This window comes from Cinclus cinclus, chromosome 24, assembly GCF_963662255.1.
Source record: "Cinclus cinclus chromosome 24, bCinCin1.1, whole genome shotgun sequence".
NCBI lineage: Eukaryota > Metazoa > Chordata > Aves > Passeriformes > Cinclidae > Cinclus > Cinclus cinclus.
In genome coordinates, this window is record NC_085069.1 from 7,017,321 (window position 1) to 7,040,832 (window position 23,512).

At 49.2% G+C, this 23,512-nt stretch overlaps 2 protein-coding genes across 4 annotated transcripts; one reads left to right on the plus strand and one right to left on the minus strand.

Moving 5' to 3' along the window:
* Positions 1-216: 216 nt before the first annotated feature.
* LOC134053226 (parathyroid hormone/parathyroid hormone-related peptide receptor-like) lies at positions 217-5,765 on the plus strand. Its single transcript, XM_062508109.1, has 13 exons — positions 217-294; positions 1,341-1,446; positions 1,853-1,963; positions 2,081-2,205; positions 2,376-2,470; positions 2,793-2,970; positions 3,328-3,481; positions 3,622-3,682; positions 4,217-4,283; positions 4,552-4,650; positions 4,915-5,052; positions 5,145-5,186; positions 5,421-5,765. Exons 1-13 carry the CDS (start codon positions 217-219, stop codon positions 5,763-5,765), a joined length of 1,599 nt encoding a protein of 532 aa, XP_062364093.1.
* Positions 5,766-7,648: 1,883 nt separating this feature from the next.
* Positions 7,649-23,484, minus strand: DDX42 (DEAD-box helicase 42). Of its 3 annotated transcripts, none has more exons than XM_062508014.1 (18): positions 23,459-23,484; positions 21,425-21,661; positions 20,657-20,807; positions 19,993-20,054; positions 18,936-18,972; positions 17,341-17,490; positions 17,071-17,175; positions 16,403-16,522; positions 15,847-16,023; positions 15,224-15,352; positions 14,900-14,999; positions 14,648-14,695; positions 14,082-14,179; positions 12,951-13,227; positions 12,271-12,497; positions 11,152-11,262; positions 10,809-10,910; positions 7,649-10,265 (listed from the first exon to the last, which is right to left on the minus strand). In XM_062508014.1, the coding sequence occupies exons 2-18, from the start codon at positions 21,643-21,645 to the stop codon at positions 9,168-9,170; spliced, it is 3,213 nt and encodes a 1,070-aa protein (XP_062363998.1). In that variant the 5' UTR covers positions 21,646-21,661; positions 23,459-23,484; the 3' UTR covers positions 7,649-9,167. The 3 variants fall into 3 exon arrangements, with proteins under 3 accessions (XP_062363998.1, XP_062363997.1, XP_062363999.1); XM_062508013.1 differs by having other exon boundaries at positions 18,936-18,996; XM_062508015.1 differs by lacking the exons at positions 18,936-18,972; positions 20,657-20,807; positions 21,425-21,661; positions 23,459-23,484 and having other exon boundaries at positions 19,993-20,028.
* Between the last annotated feature and the right edge of the window lie 28 nt (positions 23,485-23,512).

A 23,512-nucleotide genomic window follows, 5' to 3' on the forward strand; every position in this document is an offset into this window, starting at 1 on the left:
GCAGATCCCTATAGGGATCCCACAGGGACAGGGGACTCACCCAGCCCTGATCTCCCAGGGATGGGCTGTGCCCCCGCTGCCAGCTCACCTCAGCAGGGCTGACAGCCAGGAAGGTGCTCCCAGAAGATGCTCTGTCCTGCTGAACACACCAGCCCTCTCCACTCCTGGCAGCGATTCTGGTCCCTGAAGTCCCTGTCTGAGTGACACGGTGGCACCATGGAGGCATCTGGCCCTGTGGGAGGTATCATGGTGTCTCTCCTCTGCTGCTGCCTCCTGAGCTCGGCGTGGGCTCTGGTAAGTCTGCGTGGTCCCGGGGCTCCTCTGGTCCCTCTCCTAGCTTTAGGTATTGTGCCACTGGCCCGGGCAGGGCTGGCTGTGCTCCTGATTCACTCCAGCTCTGCAGAGCTGCTGGGCAGGAGGGGAAAGCATCTCCACTCCTGCTAAAAGCTTTCCAGCAGCCATGGGGGCACTGCAGCATGATGGCTTTTCCATTTCTTGGATACATGCAGGGCAGGGTTCAGTGCCCTGGAGGTGTCCGGGGAACAGAGCGGGCGGTTTACCAGCAGTGCAGGAGGGCTGATGTGGTGGGGGCAGAGCTGGGCACAGCCAGTGAGACTCCCACAGCCAAGCCCCCATCCTGCGGAAACACCCCCTGGATCCTGCCCCACATCCCTGAGCAACCCTCCATTCACCCAGCCAGATGCTGGTTTGGGGAAGAGCGTGGATGGGAGCCCTTGATCTCCTCTTTGGGGGCCAGGTTTGACTGTGTTCACTGGGAGCAGCTTGGGGAGAGTGACCCCTCTGCATCCCAGCTCCTTTTCTCTTCCAAATGTGTCCTCATCCTGGCTCTAAACCCCTCTGAGCATCTTAGCCCAAAACACCCCAAAAAACATTTGCACATGTGGTGTGATGGGGAAGCTGAAGGTGCCATGGGTTGTGCTGTCTGCTTGGGCACTGGGCAGTGGCTGCTTCATTGAGCCCTGGTCGGGCACTTTACCCAGGGCTTGCCAGACCTGGCCTGGAGAGCTCAGCATGGGCAACAGGGACACCCAGCACTGCTGGTGGTGGGTGACAGGGAGCCGGGGCAGGAGCCTGACAGGCCACTGATTTCTGCACAAAACCATGAGCAGAAATGACCATGGAGAGGGAAAGGACTTGGGGTCAGCATTAGCATTGGAAGAGGGAAAAATGAGAGCAGGAAGGCAGCAAGAAGTTTTTTCCTTCCTGTGTTGTTGAATCTACCCAAAGCCACCCAAACCTGACTCCTGGAGATGGTTGGGAGAGCACAGCCACAGCATGACTTGAGCCAAGGGGTTGTCACCTGGCTTTTGTCTGGGCAGGTCGATCCTGATGATGTTCTCACCAAAGAAGAGCAGATCTATCTCCTGGTAGAGGCCAAGGAAAAGTGTCAAAGGGACATAAAGGCCCAGCTGGATAAGATTAAAGGTATTGTCCCTCCCCTGTGCTTGGGTCAGCCAGCCCTGCTGGAGCTGGTTCCACCAGCTGGGGAATGCTGTGCTCTCTGTTGGGGCTGGATGGGGCTGAGGACCTGGTTCCTGGGGGTTTGTGGAGCACAACCATCTGTGCTCTGGGTGCAGCCAGCACTGACTCCAGCATTTTCCAAAGAGCTCCATGCACACCACAAATGAGAGCTGTGGATGGGGCTTCCCCCCATCTGGAAGAGGTGGGATGTGTCCCCTTCCCTGGCCCCTTGCAGCTTCTCCCTCTCTGCAGTCCAGGGGGATCTGTGGCAGCGTTTTCCTCCCCCTGGTCCAGTACACACCTGGGGAACCCAGAGGTTGTGCTGAGGCCCTGACTGGAGATGTGAGATGTGTCTTTGCTCTTTGGCCAGACCCCAGCTGCCCTCCAGAGTGGGATGGGATCATCTGCTGGCCAAGGGGCTCCCCCAGCCAGGAGGTGTCAGTGCCTTGCCCCGACTACATCTACGACTTCAACCACAAAGGCAAGTCTTGTACCTGGGCAGAGAGCGACCTCAGCCTGGTGACAGTCCACGGGGCAGGGACAAATCTGGGCTTCCCCCGGCTCCTTCTGCTGCCACGGTGCTTGTTGCTGTTGCCAGGTCACGCCTACAGGTACTGCAGTGCCTATGGCACCTGGGCCGTGGCTCTCAGCATCAACAAGACCTGGGCCAACTACACGGAGTGTGCCCCGCTCTTCTCCTCCGAGAGCCGGAGCCACCAGAAGGTAACCTTGTTTGTCAGAGGTGCTGGGAAAGGGGTGTGGATGGGGCCCAGGGGAGGATGAAGCAAAGGCCAGGGGAAGTGCTGGGGGCAGGGGGCTCTTTCCACTCCTCAAACCAGCTCTGCTCCCCCTGTGCTCTGGCAGGGAGGTGGAGCTCAGTCCTTCTCTTCCAGGAGGTGTTTGACCGCCTGCACCTCATGTACACCGTAGGCTACTCCATCTCCCTGGCCTCCCTCATTGTCGCCATCTGCATCCTCTCCTACTTCAAGTAAGGATAGGCCAAAGCCCCTCCTGTGTGGGAGAACCCTCCTCATCCCATCATCCACACATGAGCCCAGGGAGGGGGCAGCCCCCCAAAGAATGGGAACAGTCCCAGACACAACACAAACATCGGCCAACTTCCCAAAGCCTCAAACACCCCCAGTGTGCCCAGCTCGTGATCTGCTCTACCCTGCTCTTGGACAGTGGGGACACCCCACTTGCTCCCAGATCTGGTTTCTGTGCCCAGACACCGTACAGCCCACTGGAGCCAAGTGTGATGCATTGGTCGGGCAGCTGAGGTTTGGTTTGTGTCACATCCTTCTCTGCAGGCGCCTGCACTGCACACGGAACTACATCCATGTTCACCTCTTCACCTCCTTCATCTGCCGGGCCCTCAGCATCTTTGTGAAGGACATGGTGCTCTACTCGGGCACGGCGCCAGGCGACGCCGACAGGATGCGGGAGGACGATTTCAGGGGTCCCCTGCCAGGACAACGGGGCCACCTGGCAAGTGGTAGATGGAGGGAAGGGGAGTTTAGGAGCTCTGATGCGATGGGATGCACTTGGGATCCTCCCAGGCCAGGGGTGTGCTGCTCAGGGGAGGCGATGAAGGTCGACCTTTGGCTCTGTCCAGCTCCTCCCTGTCCCAGTGCCACACTAGAGACCAGAGACACAGAGTACCTTGGCCTGTGTACAGGGAATAGCTGTCCTATGGGAAGGAAGATGCTGGAATATCCTAGGGAAGATGCAGGTCTCTGCAAGAAGAACATGGGGCAAAGCTGGGTTTTGGTGACCAGAAAGCAAAAGCCACCAGGTTTTGTTTTTGGGGACCAGCCTGACATGAGCATCTCCCTGTGCCCACAGGTTGGCTGCAAGGTGGTGGTGACTCTCTTCCTCTATTTTCTGGCCACCAACCATTACTGGATCCTGGTGGAAGGTCTCTACCTGCACAGCCTGATCTTCATGGCCTTTCTGTCCAACAAGAACTACCTGTGGGTCCTCATCATCATCGGCTGGGGTGAGCACAGACCCCACCTGTGGCATTGGCCATGTCTGAGAGGCACCCAGTGCCCAGGGAAGGGCAGGGGGATTCAGGAATGGTTTGATCTGCAAAGGTGATGATCAACCCTGCTTCTCACTCTGTCCCTGCCCTTCCAGGTTTCCCTGCTGTGTTTGTGTCCATCTGGGCCAGTGTCAGGGCCTCGCTGGCAGATACACAGTATGTACTGCTACCTTTTCCAGGGCCTTTGGGAGGGGAAATGCCAGCAAAGTATCTGTGGGCACCAGAGCTTTTTGGAAATGAAAATTTTCCAGAAAGAGCAACAGGAGGGAACACACATTCAAGGCTTGTTCACAGAATTGTCAGTAATGCAGAGCAATAGTGGCTTTGTTCTGCATTTGGGAAGACGGTGGATGCAGGTTTGCAGCATAACTTGATCAATAAACAGCACACAGATGGATCCTAAAGGGCACATTCTGGAATGAGGCATTTTAAAGGAAGAAAGGTCACCATATGAAAAGCAGGAGGTGGGTCAAGGAACCCTCAGGAACATTAATGCTCATTTAAACCTGCTTTGCTCCACCATTATGGTTACAAATACTTGTAGCTACAGCTCAGTATTTACAGAAAGCCCACCAAGGGGGTGGAGAGTGGGAGATGGGGGTGCTGGAGTAGTTGGGGGTACAGGGAAACCTTCCATCCTTCCCAATGGTGTCAGGTTTCTCCAAGGAGTTTCTTTACTGGGATTCTCAGGTGCTGGGACCTCAGTGCGGGGAACATGAAGTGGATTTATCAGGCCCCCATCCTGACTGCTGTAGTGGTAAGAATCCTGTGAATGAACCTCCCAATTCCTTTTGGGGAAAGAGGATTGATAAGAGACCAGAGCTGTTTGCTTGTGGTCACTGGAATTTTGTCCTGGCCACTCTGGCACCCAGGGAGAACCCAGAAGGATCCAGGGGCTCTGGTCACCAATGCTCTGCATCTCCCACAGCACCACTGCCCTGTCCCTGCCTGCACCTCACCCAGAGCTGCCTGCCTGTGTCCCCAAGGGCACAGTGGGCACCATCACCACTGGTGTCTGTTGGCAGGTGAACTTCTTCCTCTTCCTCAACATTGTCCGGGTGTTGGCCTCCAAGCTCTGGGAGACCACCACGGGCAAGCTGGACCCCTGGCAGCAGTACAGGCAAGTGCTGGCAGCACCAAAGCCTCATGTCCTGCCTGTTCAGCCAGGACAGCCCCCAGAGGTTGTGAAGGAGGAGCAGAGGTGTGGGAAGGGATGGAGGAGTGAGGAAGGGTGGCAGGACAGTGGCAGCCAGCTCTTCCGGCAGCTTTGCTGGACTGAACCCTGGCTCTGGAGTTCTGAGCTCTTCCTGCTCCCACCTCCAGCCTGGGCACTGCAGGGGCTGGGGGCTGCCCTGGGTAACAGCTCCAAGTTGTCTCCTCTCAGGAAGCTGCTCAAGTCTACGCTGGTGCTGATGCCGCTCTTCGGAGTCCACTACGTGGTGTTCATGGCCATGCCCTACACCGAGGTCTCCGGGCTCCTGTGGCAAATCCAGATGCACTACGAGATGCTCTTTAACTCCTCCCAGGTGTGTGACACGGGACTGCTCCCAGCACTGAGGGATCTTCATCTAGGGAGGCTCGGGGACCTCAAACTCCACCTCTTTTGGTCTCTTGGCAGGGTTTCTTTGTGGCTTTTATCTACTGCTTTTGCAACGGGGAGGTAAGTGGGAAGACTGAGGAGCTAAGCTCCCTGTTCCAGCCTCTTTAGAGTCAGGGAAGGCAGCCCCGGGCTGTGATAACTAGAGCAAAAAACTCGGATCCATCCCTCTCAGTAGGATTTGGAGGGAAAAAAGGGAAAGGAGAAAGGGAGGTAAGGGAAAAGGGCAAGGAAAAGGGCAAGGCAAGGCAAGGCTGTTTTGCTGTCTCTGGGCACAGCAGCCCCCTCTGCTCTCAGGTGCAGGCTGAGATCAAGAAGGCTCATTTCCGGAGGCTCCTGGCGCTGGACTTGGGGCAGCAGGAGCGGCCTGGGAGCTGCTGCTGTGCCGGGCGGGGCTCCCGGGCCCCCCAAAGCTGCAGCACGAGCCGGGCGGGGCGGGGAGCAGGGGGCACCCGGGGGCTGCTGCCCCCGGCCCGGCCCCGCCTGCCCGGATACATCCCCGGCTCCGGCGCCTCGGACCAGCTGCTGCCCTGCCCCGGCCGGGAACTGAGCCACAAACCCCGGGGGGAAACCACGGTGGATTTGACAGACCTGACTCAGTGTCACCCCGAGCCCAACAAGGAGCTGGAGACGATGCTGTGAGGCGGAGGCTGGATTTCTCACCTGTGCATGCAGATGTGCCTGGAAAGATGCTGATCCTCAGGCTTCGGGCTCTGCTCACACTGCATGGAGAGCCAGGGCTGGGACAGCAGCCGGAACAACCCAGCTCCCTTTGTCAGAGCCAGGGTGCAAAGGGACGGCGTGCTCTCGCTCCTCTCCCCCCGGCCCGAAAACAAGCCATAAAAGCTCCTTCTCCTACACCTGCAAGCGACTGATGTGATCTCTGTGCTATGCAAAGCCTTGAGTCTTCACCAGGAAACACCTCTGTGCTCCTCCTACCCCCACAAGTGGGAGGTGACTTCTCCAGGGTGGTTAAAGCCCATCCCAGAGCCCGATCCTGCCTCGGACTCCCCGACCCAGCACAGGCTCCAGCGTTGTCCAGCCTGAAGGAGCAGAGTGCCCCTGGCGCGAACACCAACCCACAACCACAAACTGGAGCGGGAGGCACTGGGAGGCAGGACAAATTTTATGGCCTAGAAGGGTGCAGGGAATACCTGAAGTGTTGGATCCCCAACACTTCATCCAATAACACAAGGGCCCCTGCATGCAACAGTCGTGGTCCCGTCATCCCATTGCAGGCTGAGAAGTGAATAAAGAGAATCTGTCTGTCTTGTACCCATCCTTGTGATCCATCACAGACCCAGCAGCCGGTGGCTGCAGAACAGCACAGGGGGGAGAGGCTGGAACCCTGGCCCCGTTTCCAGCCATGGCTGCTCTCCCTCTGCCCCCTGCCATGGACAGGAGCCCCAGCACCCCCTGCCCTGCACCTGCACTGCCTGGGAAAGCTCCTCACCTGAGGGAAAAGGCATTGCCAAGGAGCTGGGTAGATGGCAGATAAATTAAACAGCATGTTGGTGGCAGCATGCAGTATCTTCTTCCTACACAGTTCAAGGCAGCAATTTCTTGCTAAAGACAGTGACAGGGACCAGGTAAATAATTGTGTGCATTCCTGTACCTCCCAGTGAAAAGCTGTGGTGCAAAGCAAGCATAGGGAACTGCAGGGACAGATAGCCAGGAGCCAAGTCAGGGAAGGGCTCCAGGATTCAGAGTTTTAAAATAATCTCTTGGAAGGATTTTGTCTCTGGAGGACTCCAGTACAGCTGCCACTGTAGGGACAGATCCCCTCTCAGGGCAGCTGGAATGCTGCTCACACTGCTCCCTTGTCCCCACGGACCTCGCACAGCCCCGCAAGCTGACATTTGTGCCTCCCTGACACTGATCAATATTTAATCCCTCTCTTCCCTAGAGACTCCTGGTAGGTGGGAGAGGGGTGAGGAATTTCAGTAATCCTACAAGGAGCAGAGGGAAGTGTTAACAAGAAGGGGAGAGCCCCCAGCATACGCCTCACACGTGGCTGGTTCCTGGTGTCAGCGAGCTGGGAGCCGGGAAGGGAGGGAGCAGATGGCAGCTCAGACTGGGGGGCTATTTTCACATTTGGTTTTGAAACTCCAATCTTTAATTGCAGTGATGAACCTTCAGGGTGAGAAGGGGAACACAACAGCTTGTAAAAGCCCTGCAGTCTGCCCTGAAACACCTTTGTCTTCACACCAGATGTGCAGAGCCCAAACCAGGGCAACAATTCCTGCCCAGACTGTGGGGAGGGAATTCTGGAAACTATTAAAAACCTCCAGCAGACTAGAGCTGGTTTCACTTGTGTTTGAACGGTAGCCAGTTCAGGTGTCAGTCAGATCTTGGAACTGTTGCTGAGTTCTCTTTCCAGATCTGCCCCTGACCCCAGAGAAAGCTGGGATGAGTCCCGGGTCCTGGGCTGTATCCTTTCCTCTTATAAAGCAGAGGAAAATATAATCCCCAGGAGGCCTTGAAGATAAAACAGGGTTTGTGAAACATTTTGGGATGAACGATACTAAGGAAAAACATGGGAATTATTTTATCAGCTACAATCCACAACTTCAGGTGAGAGACACAGTCGATCTCCAGACACTCAGTTCTCCATTGCACATCAGGGCAGCCAAAGGAAGTGAAGACAAAGCACATGCAGCATATTTTTGTACCAGTAATAAAACATTTACTAGAGCAAGCAGAAAGTAAATGCACAACTGATAAAGAAAACATCACAATGTCACAAAACCCTGACAGCTTCTGGTACATCTTCCAGTGGAAACAAGCCAGCGGTGGTGCTGACACATCCCAACTGAAAAGTTCTTCCCTACCTTGTGGCAAAAAAAAAAAAAAAAAAAAAAAACAAAAAACACAAAAACAAAAAAAAAAAAAAAAAAGTGGAAAAAATGGGAATACAGAGAAGTTAAAAACGGGCAAGCAAGATTTTATGGATTTACTACATGTGTCCAAAACAGGGCCAGATTTGAGCTGTTTGTTTTCATTGTTTTCTGGGTTCTCCCTAAAGGCTTCTGAGCAAGAGATCCCTGAATTTCTGAATCTTCTTTAGCCACACTTCCTGGGGGGCTCCAGCCTCTGACTGTTGTGGTGTATATCTACATTGTTTTCCCTTTTTTGTTTTTAATTTGAAGAAAGCACTCAACCCTCTCAGAACAGAGGGTGCATAGGCACAGCAGAGACACAGGTTTGCCATGCAGGCTTCCACCAGAATGAGGGATATTAGAAAACAGGAGGCTCTTCGAAAGAAAAAAAAAAATATCTGGACAACGGGATTGGAATTAAAGTACTGACCACAAACAAGCCAGGGAGTCCAACCTACACTACAAGTGAATTTGTGGTTTGCTGGATGGAGAAGGATCCCTTGAACAGCTCCACACACAAACACACACAGACAAAAAAACCACCACCCCCCCTCAAAAAAAAAAACAAAAAAAACCCCAAAAAAACAACCAAAAAAAAACTCCCCAAAAAAACCAACTTGCTCTGCCCCACCTTCAGCAAAGCAAATTGATGCATTCTTAGTTCATGGGGAGAAAGGCCAAATTATTTGAGAAGAGTATGTGAAAAGGAGATGGGGGAAGAATTCACCACACTGACCAAACTGCTGCAAGATTAATGTCTAACAGGCAGGTCCTGAGCATCTCTAGGTGGACTGGACTGGTTTGCAAATGTGAACGCTGGTTAAGAAAAGACTAACTTATACTTCTATGGACAACAGTTTCTTAACGTTCGAAGGACGTGAACAGCTTCTTTTTGTCAAGAAGATCTGTTTAAATCCAGCAGAGTCACTCGAGCACTGAATGTTTCAAAGCAGAACCCAGGGAGCTTTATCAAAATTATTTCTTTCACTAAGTGTTGTGTGCATTTCATTCGGGTGAATCTGTCCGCAGATGAACTTGCCTGGAGGTTCTCATGGTTTCCTTCTCCTGCCCCAGCTGCTCAACAACCAGTTACCAAAAACCCCAAGAAATCCTCTGGAAAAAGACAGCACTACCTGCAGAGATTCCAGGCTGTGACCACCCAGATTTAACTGTCCCACCGGCTTTTCTTCCGTTTCGGGGGCTCTGGGACAGCAAAACCATCTGTCTTGTTGTCTCGGTTGTTGGCCTCCTTCCTGTTCTCTCCATTCCTGCTCTCGCTGTTCCTGCTGTCGCCGTTGTTGCGGTTGCCGCTGCCCGGCAGGTCGGTGAAGTGCCGGCCCTCGCCGTGACGATGGACATCACCGTGGCGGCCATCGCCGTGCCGGGAGGGGTCACCGTGCCGGCCACCGCCTTCGCCATAGCGCTGGCCATCGTTGTAGCGCTGGCCCTCGTTGTTGTAACGTTGGCCCTCGTTGTTGTAACGTTGGCCCTCGTTGTTGTAGCGCTGGCCATCGTTGCCGTAGCGCTGGCCATCGTTGCCGTAGCGCTGGCCATCGTTGCCGTAGCGCTGGCCCTCACTGTTGTAGCGCTGGCCATCGTTGCCGTAGCGCTGGCCATCGTTGTTGTAACGTTGGCCATCGTTGTTGTAACGTTGGCCATCATTGCCGTAGCGCGGGCCCTCGTTGTTGTAACGCTGGCCCTCATTGTTGTAACGCTGGCCCTCGTTGTTGTAACGTTGGCCATCGTTGTTGTAACGTTGGCCATCGTTGTTGTAACGTTGGCCATCGTTGCCGTAGCGCGGGCCCTCGTTGTTGTAGCGCGGGCCCTCGTTGCCGTAGCGCGGGCCCTCGTTGCCGTAACGTTGGCCATCGCTGCCGTAGCGCTGGCCCCCGCCCTCCCCGCGCCGCGGGGCCTCGCTGTGCCGGCTGTTCCGGGTGTCACCGTACCGTTCTCTGGCAATGCCAACGCCGCTGCCGCCTTCTCTGCTGCCGGTGCTGGCGTTTGCGTTGGTAAAGCCCTGAGCTCCGGCGCTGGGGAAGGTGGGGACGCTGCTCAAGGTGCCCGTGCTGCTGAAGCCCGGGACTCCCTTGGCCGCTGCCGTGGCTGCCACGGGGCTCTCGGGACCGGCGGCGTTTTGCTGCGCTGAACTCGTCGGGACCGAGTTCAGGCTCCCGGCGCTGGTCCAGCCACTGGCACCAGCAGCAGAGCTCCCAGTCTTTTGGTTATTTAAACTTGCAGCAACAAAGTGACTCTTGTACTGGGACTGCAGGAAAGGAAGAGACAAAAGAGAGCGGGTTTGGCTCTATGCTGCCCCACAGAACACAGAGTCATCGAGCGTTCACGAGCCTGCCTTGGACTGTGGGGAAGCAGAATTCCTAGAAAAAGTCAGTCCTGGAGTGATGACATTCCTGCTGTGCTTACGGACACATCATTAGTAACAGGCACCTCCTAACAGACAACACCGTCAAGGGAATTCTAACACCGTGGGGTTAATTTTTATGCTGAAGAGAAAGAGCTGGTTTCCCTTTTGATTGCAATTACACCACTGCTGCTAAGCAACCTCAACAGAATCAAGCCCAGGTGCAGAATCCAGAATGAAAAAAGAGCAAAGAAGCAGCAGAAAACAAAATAATTTTGGCAAATTTGTGCAAACGTGTTCAGTCCAGCCCGCACCTAGTTCCACCACTTGGGACTGAGCAATGCTGAGCGTGCAGTGACACAGCCACAACCACCACACTCAACCTCCCTGAAATAGCAGGGCTGCTGCATTTTCAGGGGAGAAAAGGAGTGCAAGCCTGGAACCCACCTGGAAAGCAGCTTTCATTGCTGTCAGCCTGTCCCCCATGGCCCCTGTGGATGGTTTGTAGGCCTCGTAGTTGCTCATCACACTGTTGTTGTTTCCACGGTCCTGTGCAAAAACACAAAGGGCAACTGCAGAGGTTTATGCTACAAAGACACATTCAGTTCAACTAGTGCCCACATCTACCATGTCCCTGCATTCAGGAAATACATTCACTACGGACGACAGACTTCTGGAGAGCCCTGAACAGTTTGCTCCTCTTTAAAAAAGATTTTAATTTAGTTTTAATCAATACTAAGTTAAAAAGTTCCAAGAATCTGTGAACAACCTCCTCAGCATCTCTACTTACAGTATTTTCTGAGCCCAGCCCGGGGCGTTCACGATATCCCAAGCCACCACCACCGATGTTCAGCTTCTTGCCCTTCCCTCCTTTAAAACGGGATTTCCGGAACCATGGATTCTGTAGCAGAAAGACAAGTGCTTCTCAACACAAGGAATAAAAAGCTTCATAAATGCATGTAATGAGGCTGAGAAAAAAAGGATACTGAGCATTTCAAAAGAAAAACATAAATACTGTTTTCAATTCAACCACACAGCTGCTGTAGGCAGTTGTGTCATGTAGGTCTGATGCTTTGAGTTACAAATACTTTCTAAGAAAAGTCATTTTACACCTTCAACTCTCATTCAGGTTAAGGTTTTGGGGGTTTGCATCCTAATAAACCCAGGAATAAACACAATTTCCAATGCCATCACTTGGGAGCTCTGCTCTTGCTCCTACTCTGGTTTCACTGATTTAGCCTAGTGCTTGGCTAAGGAAAAATGAGGGTCTGTCAGCAAAACTTTCTGTACCAAGCAATGGCCTGGGAATGACAGCCCAATCAGACCTGCTGTTTCCAGGTGTTTAAATAATAGCTGGCTGAAGCTCTTTTTATGCCCTGCAGTCTCTCCAAATGTGAATAAAACCATTGGCTTCTACATGCTCCTCTCAAGGCAGTCAAGGGAGCTCTGCCTCACTAATTCTGTCTCTTCTGAAAATGCTGCCTCTGTCAGAAAAAGTATTTACTTTTGTCAGCTGCTGTCCAAGCTGCTTGCTAATGTATCCACAGGCCTGCAAATCCATCTCTGAATCTGGGAGTTGCCAAAAAGCCTGGGCTCTCTTGCTGCATCTCCCAGGTGCCTGCTATAAATCTGACTGTAATGAGACACTGGAATGCTCTGCTGGCATCAGCAGATTACACTTTCTAATTTCCTAGGCTGTGCCTGGCCCCAAAATAGATCACATACTGTGCTCCAAAATCTTCATGGATTCTTTCAAAGGCCATTAAAAACACTAGGAAACCTAATTTAAACCAGGACAGATCCCCAAAAGATCACTGCTAACACGTGATGGAGCCAGCAGTGTGAGCTGGCTGATTTTGTGCTGAACCTGGAGCGAAACTTCTTCATCTCAAGTTTCATTGCCTCATACCTGCATTGCCAAATCCAGCAGCTCTTTGGAGACGTGCTGGTTGGCACCCTCCAGGTTTCTGACGAGGTCCCCAGCGAAGTTGCTGTCCTTGGGGGTCAGCAGGGTGTAGGCCACTCCCTTCTCCCCCGCGCGGCCGGTGCGGCCGATCCGGTGCGTGTGGGTGTCGATGTCCCGAGCCACGTCGTAGTTGATGACAGTCTTGATGGAAGGGATATCCAACCCTCGAGCTGGAAGAAAGAGCAGGGTGGTGGGAAGTGTCATTATCCCCAATTAACTCTGGCTAATCCTCTGGTATCAGGGTACCACTCTCCTCTGGTCCCACAGGCAAAATGAATGTCGGCTGAAGAATGAACAGCAATCACTTCCTTAAGACACAGCTTTTCTTTCTCTATATTAAAAATGTCAGGCTGTAATCTAAGCATCATTAAGAGACTAAAAATACCCCCCTTGCCAATGCCATGTACTGCACAGGCACACAGTGTGACTCCTGGGGTGCCTGTGCAGGGCCAGGAGTTGGGCTCCATGATCCCTGAGGGTCCCTTTCAGCTCAGGATATTCCATGACTCTGAAAAGCACTGGAACAACACCCTGCAAGTGCAGAAGCCAACCTGGTTGCCTCCCACTGAAATGTTTGCTTTTCTGCTGATACCCACAGCTAGTCTGAACTGCTTTCCACGTACCTGCCACATCAGTAGCTACCAGGATGGGGATCCCCTTTTTCTTAAATTCTGAAATGACTTTATTCCTCTCACTCTGGTCCATGTCCCCATGAAGCAGCCCCAGGTTATGATCCTCCTGCTTGAGGTTATTGGCCAGTTCCTCTGCATTGGCTTTCTTGGTGACAAAGAGGAGGACACTTCCAGAGGAGGTGAACTCCACGAGGCGCCGTGTCAGCCAGTTCCACTTGCTGGGCCCAGAGGGGAAAATCTCCACAATCTGAGTGACATCTTCATTTGCCTAAGGGGAGAAATGTCCTCAGAGTCAGGAAGGTGGGAGGAATACACAGACAGTGCAGTGCAGCTTGCAGCACTACCTGCAAATTTCTCTGGAAGATTTAATTTTTACACATTTTAATATTATTTCAAGGATGAAGCTCCCACTACACAGTAATAATTTAGATCAATGAAGAGAGGCCCTGTGATTGAGCTGGGAAAGCTGGAGCTTTTCTTAAGCAAAATCAAGGAAAAATTTTCCCAGAAAGAAAGGGATTCAGGTACTCATTTCTTTGTTATAAAGGGACCTGATGTAAAAACCAAAAAATACATAGAACAGGTTGAAAGAAGGATGTTCCAAAGGCATATCATGAAATTTCTCAACAGTTTCAATATATTATTAGCAAAGTTTCTTCCTGGCAGGTTTACATCTGCCCACTTCATCAGCTTCCTACCACATCCCAGCCTGCTGATAGTTCAGCTGTCACTGTCAAGCAAGTCCAGCATCAATATCCCCATGTAAACCATAGGACAGAGATTGTTAAGTTTCAAATTCTTCACTGCAGAAGTTGCAATGGCTTTGTTTATGCTTCTGAGACAAAACCAAAAGATACAAACCATTGATTCAGCCTAGTAACAAAAATAAACCACTGCATTAATGTTCTGCTCCTTGATGAAACCTCCCAACACTACAAGAGAATTTGCTGGAGGAAAGGTCAATAAGATAAAAATAGAAACCCACAAAACTTTTGATTTTTGCTAAGCACAAATTATTTAAAACTAACTATAAATAATGATTTTTGCAGTTTAACTTAAATTTCAGAGAACAGAAACAGAAAATTCCTTGCTCTGAGTGTCTCTCAAGTATCATGGAATTACCTCTCCAATGTCTCCTTGCACAACCCGAATTGGGTCGATCAGAATATCCCGGGCCAATTTCTCAATCTTCTTCCGGAACGTGGCACTGAACAAGAGGGCTGCAAGAGAAACAGGCTTCAAACTCCCTGAAGTAGAAACTTCCTTTCAGAACTGTGAAAACGCTGCACAGATGTTGTGAAGGAGGACCTGGATTCCTGAGTGTCAGTGAACTGAAGCTGAGGTTTTATGGGTTCTAATGGAGACTACTGTTAAAATACAATGAAGTGGAAACACATTTCAGGGCATCTGAAGCACTGATAGTAGAGGGCACTGCTGTGAACTTTCATGGCAGCTCAGAACACTGAGTTTCAAGGCATATGAACATGAATTCAGCTAATCATCTTTGCTCTGAGTGCAGTCAGTGGAGGGATTACAGAGAGATGAGCTGAATGCCCACATGTCACAACTGCTCCCTCCCAACAGCCCACACTGAGAATAACACCAGTGGACTTTGGCACAAGTTTCCTGGTGTGCCTGTGTCCAGAACTGGAAATCCAAGCTCTGCTCCAGACTCACTGTTTACTCACTCTGTCTGTCAGGACGAACATGGCTCGCGATTGATCTGACCTGATATTCTGCAAAGGAGAAGAAATGCTCTAATCAATCCTGTATGCTTATTATTTAGAAAAATTAAGTCAAAGTGCAGTTTCATTGCTTTATTTAACATATAACCACAGAAAGAATGAGTTCTTCTCACTCGCTATTTAATTTTACAGACTCCCTAAGGTGGGACTGGGCACCACTGCTGTCCAAAATAGTGACTTTGGTTCAATACGTACCAAACCCCATATCAAACATTCTGTCAGCTTCATCAAACACAAGGTAAGTGACTCTCTGCAGGTTTGTAGCTTTCTTTTTCACGTGATCAATCAAACGACCCTAGTAAGAAAAAACTCCAAGTTTTTAAAGCACCTTTAAAAACACATTAATTTATACAACCACCTAGCTGGTTTTCACCCCAACTTAACAGAGACAGAACAGAAAACATCTCAAGGCTTCAGTCCAGAATTAAGTGTCAATATTCACACCACAGAAACAGATTCTTACAATTTTTTCAAGCTGAACAGTGCAAACCCCTGGTTCTGGTGCTCACAGGTACTTACTGGTGTGCAGACCACGATCTCTGCCCCCTCCTGCAGGGCCTTGGCTTGCTCCCACATGCTCCCTCCTCCGTACACGGCCACGGAGCGCAGGTTGTAGGCCTTGCCAAAGCGCTTGCACTCCGAGTGGATCTGAGGGTGTGACACCAACACAGCACAGCTCACATCACACAGCTGAGGCAACAACCTACCCTGGAAATGCAGCGTGGCTCCTGAAATCACTCTTCAGCTACTGACTTAATGAAATTATTCCCAACTCCTCAGGGGTGAATACTTCGACACGTGTGGATAATTTCCAGTAACTTGAGAAACCTATTTAGGCATCCAACAATAATTTAACCTCCAGGCTCTATCCTTTTGCACATGCAATTTGTCACAATGTATCCACAGCATTCTTATATCTAAAAATAATTTAGGGGCACTGTGCAAAAATTTTAAATTTTAGATTTGTCACGATTCTTCAAGAAAAGAATGGTAGGAAAGAGCAGTGAGCTGGAGCCAGGATACTCATGCACAAAGTAGTTTTTTCAAATACTTTCCTGAGTTTCTCTGATAATTTTTGCCAAGAAATTTGCTTTCTTCTCCAAGCAGACTGGCTGGCACATACAGGAATGCCACACACCTACCTGCTGGCAGAGCTCCCTGGTCGGGCAGACGATCACTGCAATGGGCCCATCCCCTGGCTCAAGCTCCTTCTGATCCATGATGTGGATCAGCATTGGCCAGATGAAGGCAGCTGTTTTCCCACTTCCAGTCTTGGCTATCCCAATCATGTCTCTGCCACTTAGTGCCACTGGAACACCCTAAAAAGAAGGAGATTCTAGCCTACATTATGCCCACTGTTGCACATCCTTGTGCTAGACAGTACAAGAGAACTCAGGCAATGAGGAAAGCCCACAACAAAAAAACCCTGAACATTTCTCTAGGCAAGAGACATCACTTGAATGTTTATCATTCACCAAAGAAACCAATGAAAAAGGAATATGGATATATTTACAGTGGTCATTTAACAAGATAAAAACGTGGCTAACCTTCTATTTAAAAAACATCAAAGCTATTTTTCTAGAAAAACCCAATTTGTAGGCAACTATAATTGCATTTGTCACATCCTCATGTGGATGAGGGAGCTTTGCATGTGTTCTTTTTGTTCTCTTTACAAGTTTGAGAAGTAACAACACTCACCTGGCATTGTATTGGAGTGGGTTGGGTATACTCAGATTTCCTAATCTGATGCATAAGTTGCTCATCAAACCCAAAATGAGCAAAACTGCTGCCAGGCCTTGGAGGAGCAGCCCCAGAAACCTTGGATAGAGAAAAAGATCTTTGTTCATGAACAGTGAGAGAAAAACAAAGAGCAATCTGTTAAAAAAAAAAAAAAAAGGTCTCTCTGCCTCTGAAAAATAATTTTACTCTTTGAGTGGATGTTAAATTTAACTGTGTGCAAATTTCAGATGTGTTGTGAAAATAAGACTTTCAGGCATAAAAATTTAATTATCTGTCAATCAACATCAGCTACTGAACATGGTTTTCACCTCCTTGTGTCTAACTGGTGTTCCACCCCCAGTAATTCCCTTTACAGAAGGCCACCCCACTAACATGTCACAAATTTCTGCATCTATTTCCAGTCTGAACTCCTAGCTCTGGAGGTCTTTAGTCCAAGCAGCATTCCTCACTGCCCACTTCCACAAATACATGGGAGACTTCCAAGAAACCAACATCACTGCAGGTGTCTGAGAGGCCTGGATTCAAAAGCTGGAGTTCCCAGTGGTAATCTCCATTAGAACTAAGACAGTCCAAGAATGAAAGGGAGTTTAAAGGTGCTGGGGGGGGCACTGCTGTGCCCAGCTTACCCGGAGGTTCAGCTTATGCCGTAACTCCACCACCTGCTGCGGGGTCAGGCTGGTGATCTCCTCGTGCTCATCATAGAAATTTTTCTCAAACGGTGGGTATTCAATCTGCAATGCAATTAATCAATTACTCAGTTAGTCCACATTGAAGGTCCCTTTTTTTCTGAAGTTCTTAATTGTCTGCCAGAATATTTGTTTAAACAAAGCCATTACAGGGGCCTCCTCAGCTCCTGCTTTCTGGAATGCCTCAAACAGAACAGAATTCCCTCCTACCTCTGAGTGGTCAATAGGTGGAAGAGGATCAATGATTTTTTTGGACGGTGCAATGGGATTGCCATCACTGTCATACTCCAGGTTATCCTCTTCCTCCTCCTGCACCACACCAGCAGTGGGGTTCTCAGCCATGTAGCGGAAATACGCTTCCTGCAGCAAAACAGATCAGCAAGCTCACACACCACAGCATGCACAAGTGCTACTGTTGGTTGAAGTGATGTACGTGCTAAGTGGCTGCTTGCTTTCACACCCACCATGAGGAGAAAAGTAACTGTGTTCACTAGAACTGATTCTTGTAATAAACACCAACAGATACATCCTGAAGAACAAGAAGTACAAATGAAGAAAACAATTCCAGTGTCAGCTACACCACAAAATGCTCCTGAAAAACAAACCTCTCTTATGTCTGCTTAACAACTCCTTCTACCAAGACTTGTTATGTTTAACAACAGAAGAATCTATTCTTATTTCCACACGAACAAAGCACAAAGAACAATACACTGTAGGTTTCTAACCAGAAAACACCTTGTTACTAAGCATATGATGTTGATTTTTTAAAACATGCCATGCCACAGATAGTTCCTTTACTTCCCCTAACTAGACTTTAGGAAATGTAAATATATCTATTTTCCATTGAGAGAGTCAACAACAATTGTGAAAGAAAGTATTTCAGAAGACGAGCCCGAGTTAAGACACTGTCACCCTGCCACATGCCATCCTCAGAGCTCACAAAGATGTTTGTGTCTCTCAGATTCTCACTGGTACACCAGGGTGAGACTTCCTCATAGAGAAAACACCAGTCTAGCTTGACTTGAAGCAGGTATTTAAGATCAGATCTGTAAAGCAAGGCTCAATTACAAATATATATATATATATATATATATATATATGCATCTGGCTTTTCCATTTTCCCGGCCAATTACCCCTCAGCCACAGTGCTATGCACACAATACACTTGCACAACAGCTGTGCCCAAGCATAAAGTCACCTCTGCTCAAACTCTGGCACATCTATGCTCACCAGACTGGAAGCAAAGGCCTGAAGGCCAGACAACCCTGCCAAGCTCTGCACTAATGCAAGTAACACAAGAGTTAGTAACTACAACTCTGTAGGAAGGTACCTTTTGAAATTAAGTCTTTTTATTATTTCTGCTACAGTGATGCTTATAAACCTCAATGAGAACTGGAGCTTCTCTGAAAATAGGGATCAAAAGCCTGATTCTTCCCTGAACAGACCTCACATTTCACTGCAAGGAACCTGCACAGTCCAGCAGCCTCTCCCTGGTGTTCCCTGGAGCTGACTGTGATAGTGCAATGTGTAAGACCCACAGACACTGAACAACCTGTACAGGAAGCTTAAGTTCAAATTGACTGGAAAAAATCTTCTTCAATGAATGTGATTGTCTAATATTCTTCTTAGAACACCTAGAAGGGTAGAGACTGCAGGGTAACCACTACAGCTTCCTGCTGAATTGTCCAGATGCTGCACACGACACTGGAATTCTGTTTGTCCCTAACAGTTACGTGTTTGGAGAGGGAAAGTTAAAAGGTACAAAACAACAAAAAAGAAGATAGAAAGACTGCATAGGAACTCACTTGGTCATCTTCCTCTTCAATGTCATCTCGAATACCCCTGGAAAAACAAGCGGAGAAAAAACTTCCCTGCAAGTGTTCTACAGACTCAGCTCAATAGTTTCATTTGATTAGTGCTGAGCTCCAGATTTCATGGAAGACACAACACTATCAACTTGGCAACATTTATATTCCCAACCCATGGAATTTTCATATCTGGTGCCAAACATAGCAGTGACCCTGCAAAGATTTCTCTTGACTTCTAGAACTGAGACTGAAAGATTAGGATTCCATCTTCCCAGCAGAAGCCACATCAAAGATCATCCTGGTCTAAGCTCTCGATGCTACAGAAGTCCCATAACTGAAGAGGAATATGAGCCAGGAAGTGCAAATCCAGTTCAGAACTTCCCCAGGTGATGATTTGGATCCAATGTTCTGTGTCAGGACCATGTATAATCTGATCAGCCTCATGCAATGTAACTTCTATCAATATATATGACATTTCTATCAAGAATCAACAGCCTAATTATTTTCCTTAGTCAAAACAAATAGATAAGATGCACAAATTTAAACTATTTTAAACTCCAAATTTAGTACCCCAATTGTCATATGCTACCTAATCTATCAGCTTTAATGTCTAAAAACCTAGTCCAAGTTTAGAAGTCTCCAGTACTCCAAGTATAGCAGCACGAAGTTACTTTGCTCACATAAATGCAATTTTAAACTAAACCATTCTGATCTCTCCAAGGGTGTGGGAAGCAGAAAACCCATCCAGGCTGATCTGGAAAGTGGCAGGAGTACAGCATGCTGTCCTGATTTCTGTGACCTAGAAAGGCTTCTCGTGTGGGATAACTCTCAGTGTGGTTGCAGTGTGCCACAGGATGCTGCCATGGATTCTTCCCTATTATCCCATTTTTACAGCACAAGTTGTTACCCACAGCACCTCATGCACAAGTTAATGATGTTTATTAGGCATATACTACACTGTCTAATGAACAACCATCATCAACAAAATGCACTGAAATTCTCTGAGCACCATACAAGACACAGGCAGGGATGGGAATGATGAGAGAGAACTTACTTAACATTCTTTTTTTCTTTGTCTTTATCTTCGAGTCTCTTCATGTCTCGAGCAGCTTGATCCTGGCAGGTCATAAAGTTGTCACATGTTAAAAAGACCAAGATGGTAAAAGATGGAAGGGAAAAATGTTCCTGAATAATTAGACCATTGTGTCACAGAGACAACACTTCTTGGGAGTAAACTTTGTCTTGTTCTGTATATTTATTTTGTGCTAAATAAATTCTCCTACTAGTACCTTTGAATTAATATACTAGTCTAAGCTTGTAGGAGTGTTACTGAAAAATTAAATGCCCCATATTACTCCTGAATCCAACTAATAACAGAACTGTATCTAAGAAACAGTTCATCATAAATGCAAACAATTTCCATTTAGGTAGGGAAAAACACACAAAACCTTAGTGTGATATTCAGAGACAAGCAGAGCTCCATGCTGTACTGTTCTGACACCCTCAAAGCAGTTAACTATTTAAGTTATTGTAAGTTATATCCCCTCTCTGTCTATCTAACCCATTTCTGAGCTCTAACTAACACCATCCTACATAAACCCCACAGTTAAGTGGCATTTTGACTGCAGCTACCAAAGCCCTGAGTGACATTTGCTGCCTCTGAGCGCACACAGGTACAGCCACAGCAATGAATAAACATTCCCCGAGCTGGTTCTTGCCTCCACTTCAGCCATGAATGCCTCCAGAGGATCATCATCGCTGTCAGAGTCTGCTGACTTGGAATGGAACTGCTGCCGAGTGGGGGAATTCTCTGCAGGAATGTAGGGCAATTCCACATTGCTGGAATCTTCCTCTTCATCCTCAAAGTACCTGAAAAAATGAACAACAGCCCAGTCAGCACATGGTTTACAGCACTGTGCTGTCTTTGTTTCTGGTTGAGTCAAGGTACCCACACGGACAACAGAAGTCAGTATGGACACAAGAGGAAATGCTGAGATTTATTTGTTTACAATTATTCATGTAAAAAGTTCAAGGTGATGGCAGGGCAAATAGGTATCACGAAACAGAGTCTCTCTTCATCTTCTTTGTAGGCTCCCTTCAGGTACTGGAAGGCCACAATCAGGTCAGCCCCAAACTTCTCCAGGCTGAACAATCCCAACTTTCTCAGCCTTATTTATACATTTATGGAGCCAAGAGAAGGGTTAGCAAAGAACTGTGGAGATCAATGTTTTCCAGTGCAAAAGACACCCAAATTTATCCTGCTTGGCTCCAACTCTGAGAACACCATAGAATGAATAAAATATGTTCTTGAGAGGGGGAAAGCTGGAGGAGGAAAGCTTCTGCAGGCTACCGTAGAAACTCACAGTCTTCTAAGTATATTATTGTGCATTTATTTATAGAAATGTCATAGATACTTCCCCCGACCTCCGAAACACAAAAACATTAAAACCCAGAGCTACATAAACACAAGAAGTAGCTGCACTTACGCGTTCTCCTCATCAAAGTTGGCTCGCTTTGACCCAATTTTGTAGAAGGAAGGCAGCTGAGGAGGCCCCGATTTCGCAAACGCTGCCGAGGAGCCGGCGCTGCCGAAAGCACTGTGGGACTGCTGGGACAGCTTGGGCTCCTCTTTCTTGCCAGGTGTTATGGCAAATCCACCGAACCCAAAGCCTCTCTTTGTACCAGGTCCACCTTTATTCCAATTCATGATGTCCCCAGGATACCTGCTTAAATGAGAAAAGACAAATTAATGCCCTTCGTGCTTCAGGCATTTACAGGTAACTGTCATGATTTCTCTTGTTAGTTGATCACTTCAGTCATGACCCAGGGACTTGTGGAATTCTGAGTGACAAGAGCTTAACCTGTTTCCCAAAAAGGATGGGGATCTTTTGTCAGCATGAACACATCCGCAATTCCAAAGAAGAATAAAAATAACGTGGTTGTCTTCCAGAACAGGTCGTATCCTTCAAGGTCTACTGAAACACATTTAAGATGCTACCCATCCTGTTTGCAATCTAAGACAAACAAACCCAAGGCCAGAACTTGGAACATCAGGAGGAACAAGAGATGAGAAGGTAGCTCAGTGAATATTTTGCCTGTCCACGTTGTCCCATCTGTGTTTCGTGGCTTGTCAATACCTCACTCCTGCAACCCAGCAACCTCCAGAGAAATGGGCCCAGAGCAGCACAAGGCTCTGTGAGAGCCCACGCACATCTCTGCAAAAAACCAACTCCCTTTGTCTCTCAAGACAGCACCTCCAGCCATATACATGATCTTTCTATATTATACATATTTATACAGTCTGCAATCTCTGTTTTTCGAACAATATCTTAAACGCTTCACATAAGAGTGTCTGCCCAAAACTTGATTTTCTAAGATGACAACTGAACTGATATATTAATATTTACACTTTCCATTCTTGAGTAATTTAATTATCTGCATGGTCAAGCAAATCATACCTGTAAGGCAAGAAAGAGAACAAGACACCCACTGCTTTCCAGTGCATTATAGTTAGCTGTCTAAAGGATACAAATCTTATTAAACAAATCCTCACACTGAGAAACTTCAATGAGATCAGAACTCACTGGCAAAACAACAACTTCAGAACATTCTGAAGGTAAATAGTGCAGCTGGTCCCTGTGCTGAAATTTACCACCTTGGGGCTTGCTCAATAAATCCTGAGTCGAGAGCAAACCTTAGTAGCATATTTCGGGGGAAACTCTGCTGTTCAGATCTCCATGGCAGCACTGACCACCGAGTTCCGCTTTCCCTGTCGTTCTGACACATTTTGTAGCTTTTACACCTGCGGATCGGTGGCACTGGGAGATCAAAACGTACAATAAAGAGGTGAGAGGTGGAACCGCATTTCTGCTGTGACAGCACAGTGGGAATCTTTGAAAACTATTAAGATAAAATCTGATTGTAAGAATTCTTCCTTACTGTACTCTGCCACCTTTTTCCTTCTTCCGCTACCTCAAAAAATAAGGACGAGCACTTTTTTATTGTCAGCAGGCAGCAAAAGTGCAAAACACGGTCAGTTCACCCACTCGCCAGCGGCGAGTGAACAGGGAGAGGCTCCCACAGGACGCAGAGACCGCAGGAAAACTCCCGAGGCTTCGCTGCCCCGCGGCCGCCGTTCCGCGGGAGGAAACCCGCGGCGCCCGGACCCTGCCCGCGGCGCCCGCGATCCGAGGCACGGCCGCGATGCGCCTCGGCCGCTCCCTGGAAGAGGGAAGGGCGGAGGGACCCTCGCCCGCGGGATCGCCCTCCCCAGGGCACGGCAGCGAGCAGGGCCGGGGGGGACAGAAGCCGCGGGCAGGCGCTGTCCCGGCACACCGGGCCCCGCGCGGGGCCCTTCCCGCCCGCGGACCCGCGCTGCGGGGCGGGCCCTTTGTGCGGGGCAGGCCCGGGCTGTCCGCGCCCGCTCCAGGCCGCGGCTACAGCTGCTCTGTCCCCGCAGGCCGAGCGGGGGAGGATCCACCGCCGTGCCCGGCCCGGCCCCGCTCCCCGCCCTCACTCACCCTCAGCCGCCGCCGCCACTTCCCCGGTTACCGGGGCGGGGGGTGGGGACGCGA

Excerpts from the sequence above, each read along its gene's own strand:
- LOC134053226 (XM_062508109.1), top strand. The coding sequence starts at position 217 with ATGGAGGCATCTGGCCCTGTGGGAGGTATCATGGTGTCTCTCCTCTGC. Across the intron at positions 3,683-4,216 it reads GCCTCGCTGGCAGATACACA|GTGCTGGGACCTCAGTGCGG; the intron begins GTATGTACTGCT and ends TGGGATTCTCAG. Across the intron at positions 4,284-4,551 it reads CCATCCTGACTGCTGTAGTG|GTGAACTTCTTCCTCTTCCT; the intron begins GTAAGAATCCTG and ends GTCTGTTGGCAG.
- DDX42 (XM_062508013.1), bottom strand. The coding sequence starts at position 21,645 with ATGAATTGGAATAAAGGTGGACCTGGTACAAAGAGAGGCTTTGGGTTC. Across the intron at positions 17,176-17,340 it reads CACCTATTGACCACTCAGAG|ATTGAATACCCACCGTTTGA; the intron begins GTAGGAGGGAAT and ends ATTGCATTGCAG. Across the intron at positions 12,498-12,950 it reads GGTAGCTACTGATGTGGCAG|CTCGAGGGTTGGATATCCCT; the intron begins GTACGTGGAAAG and ends TCTTTCTTCCAG.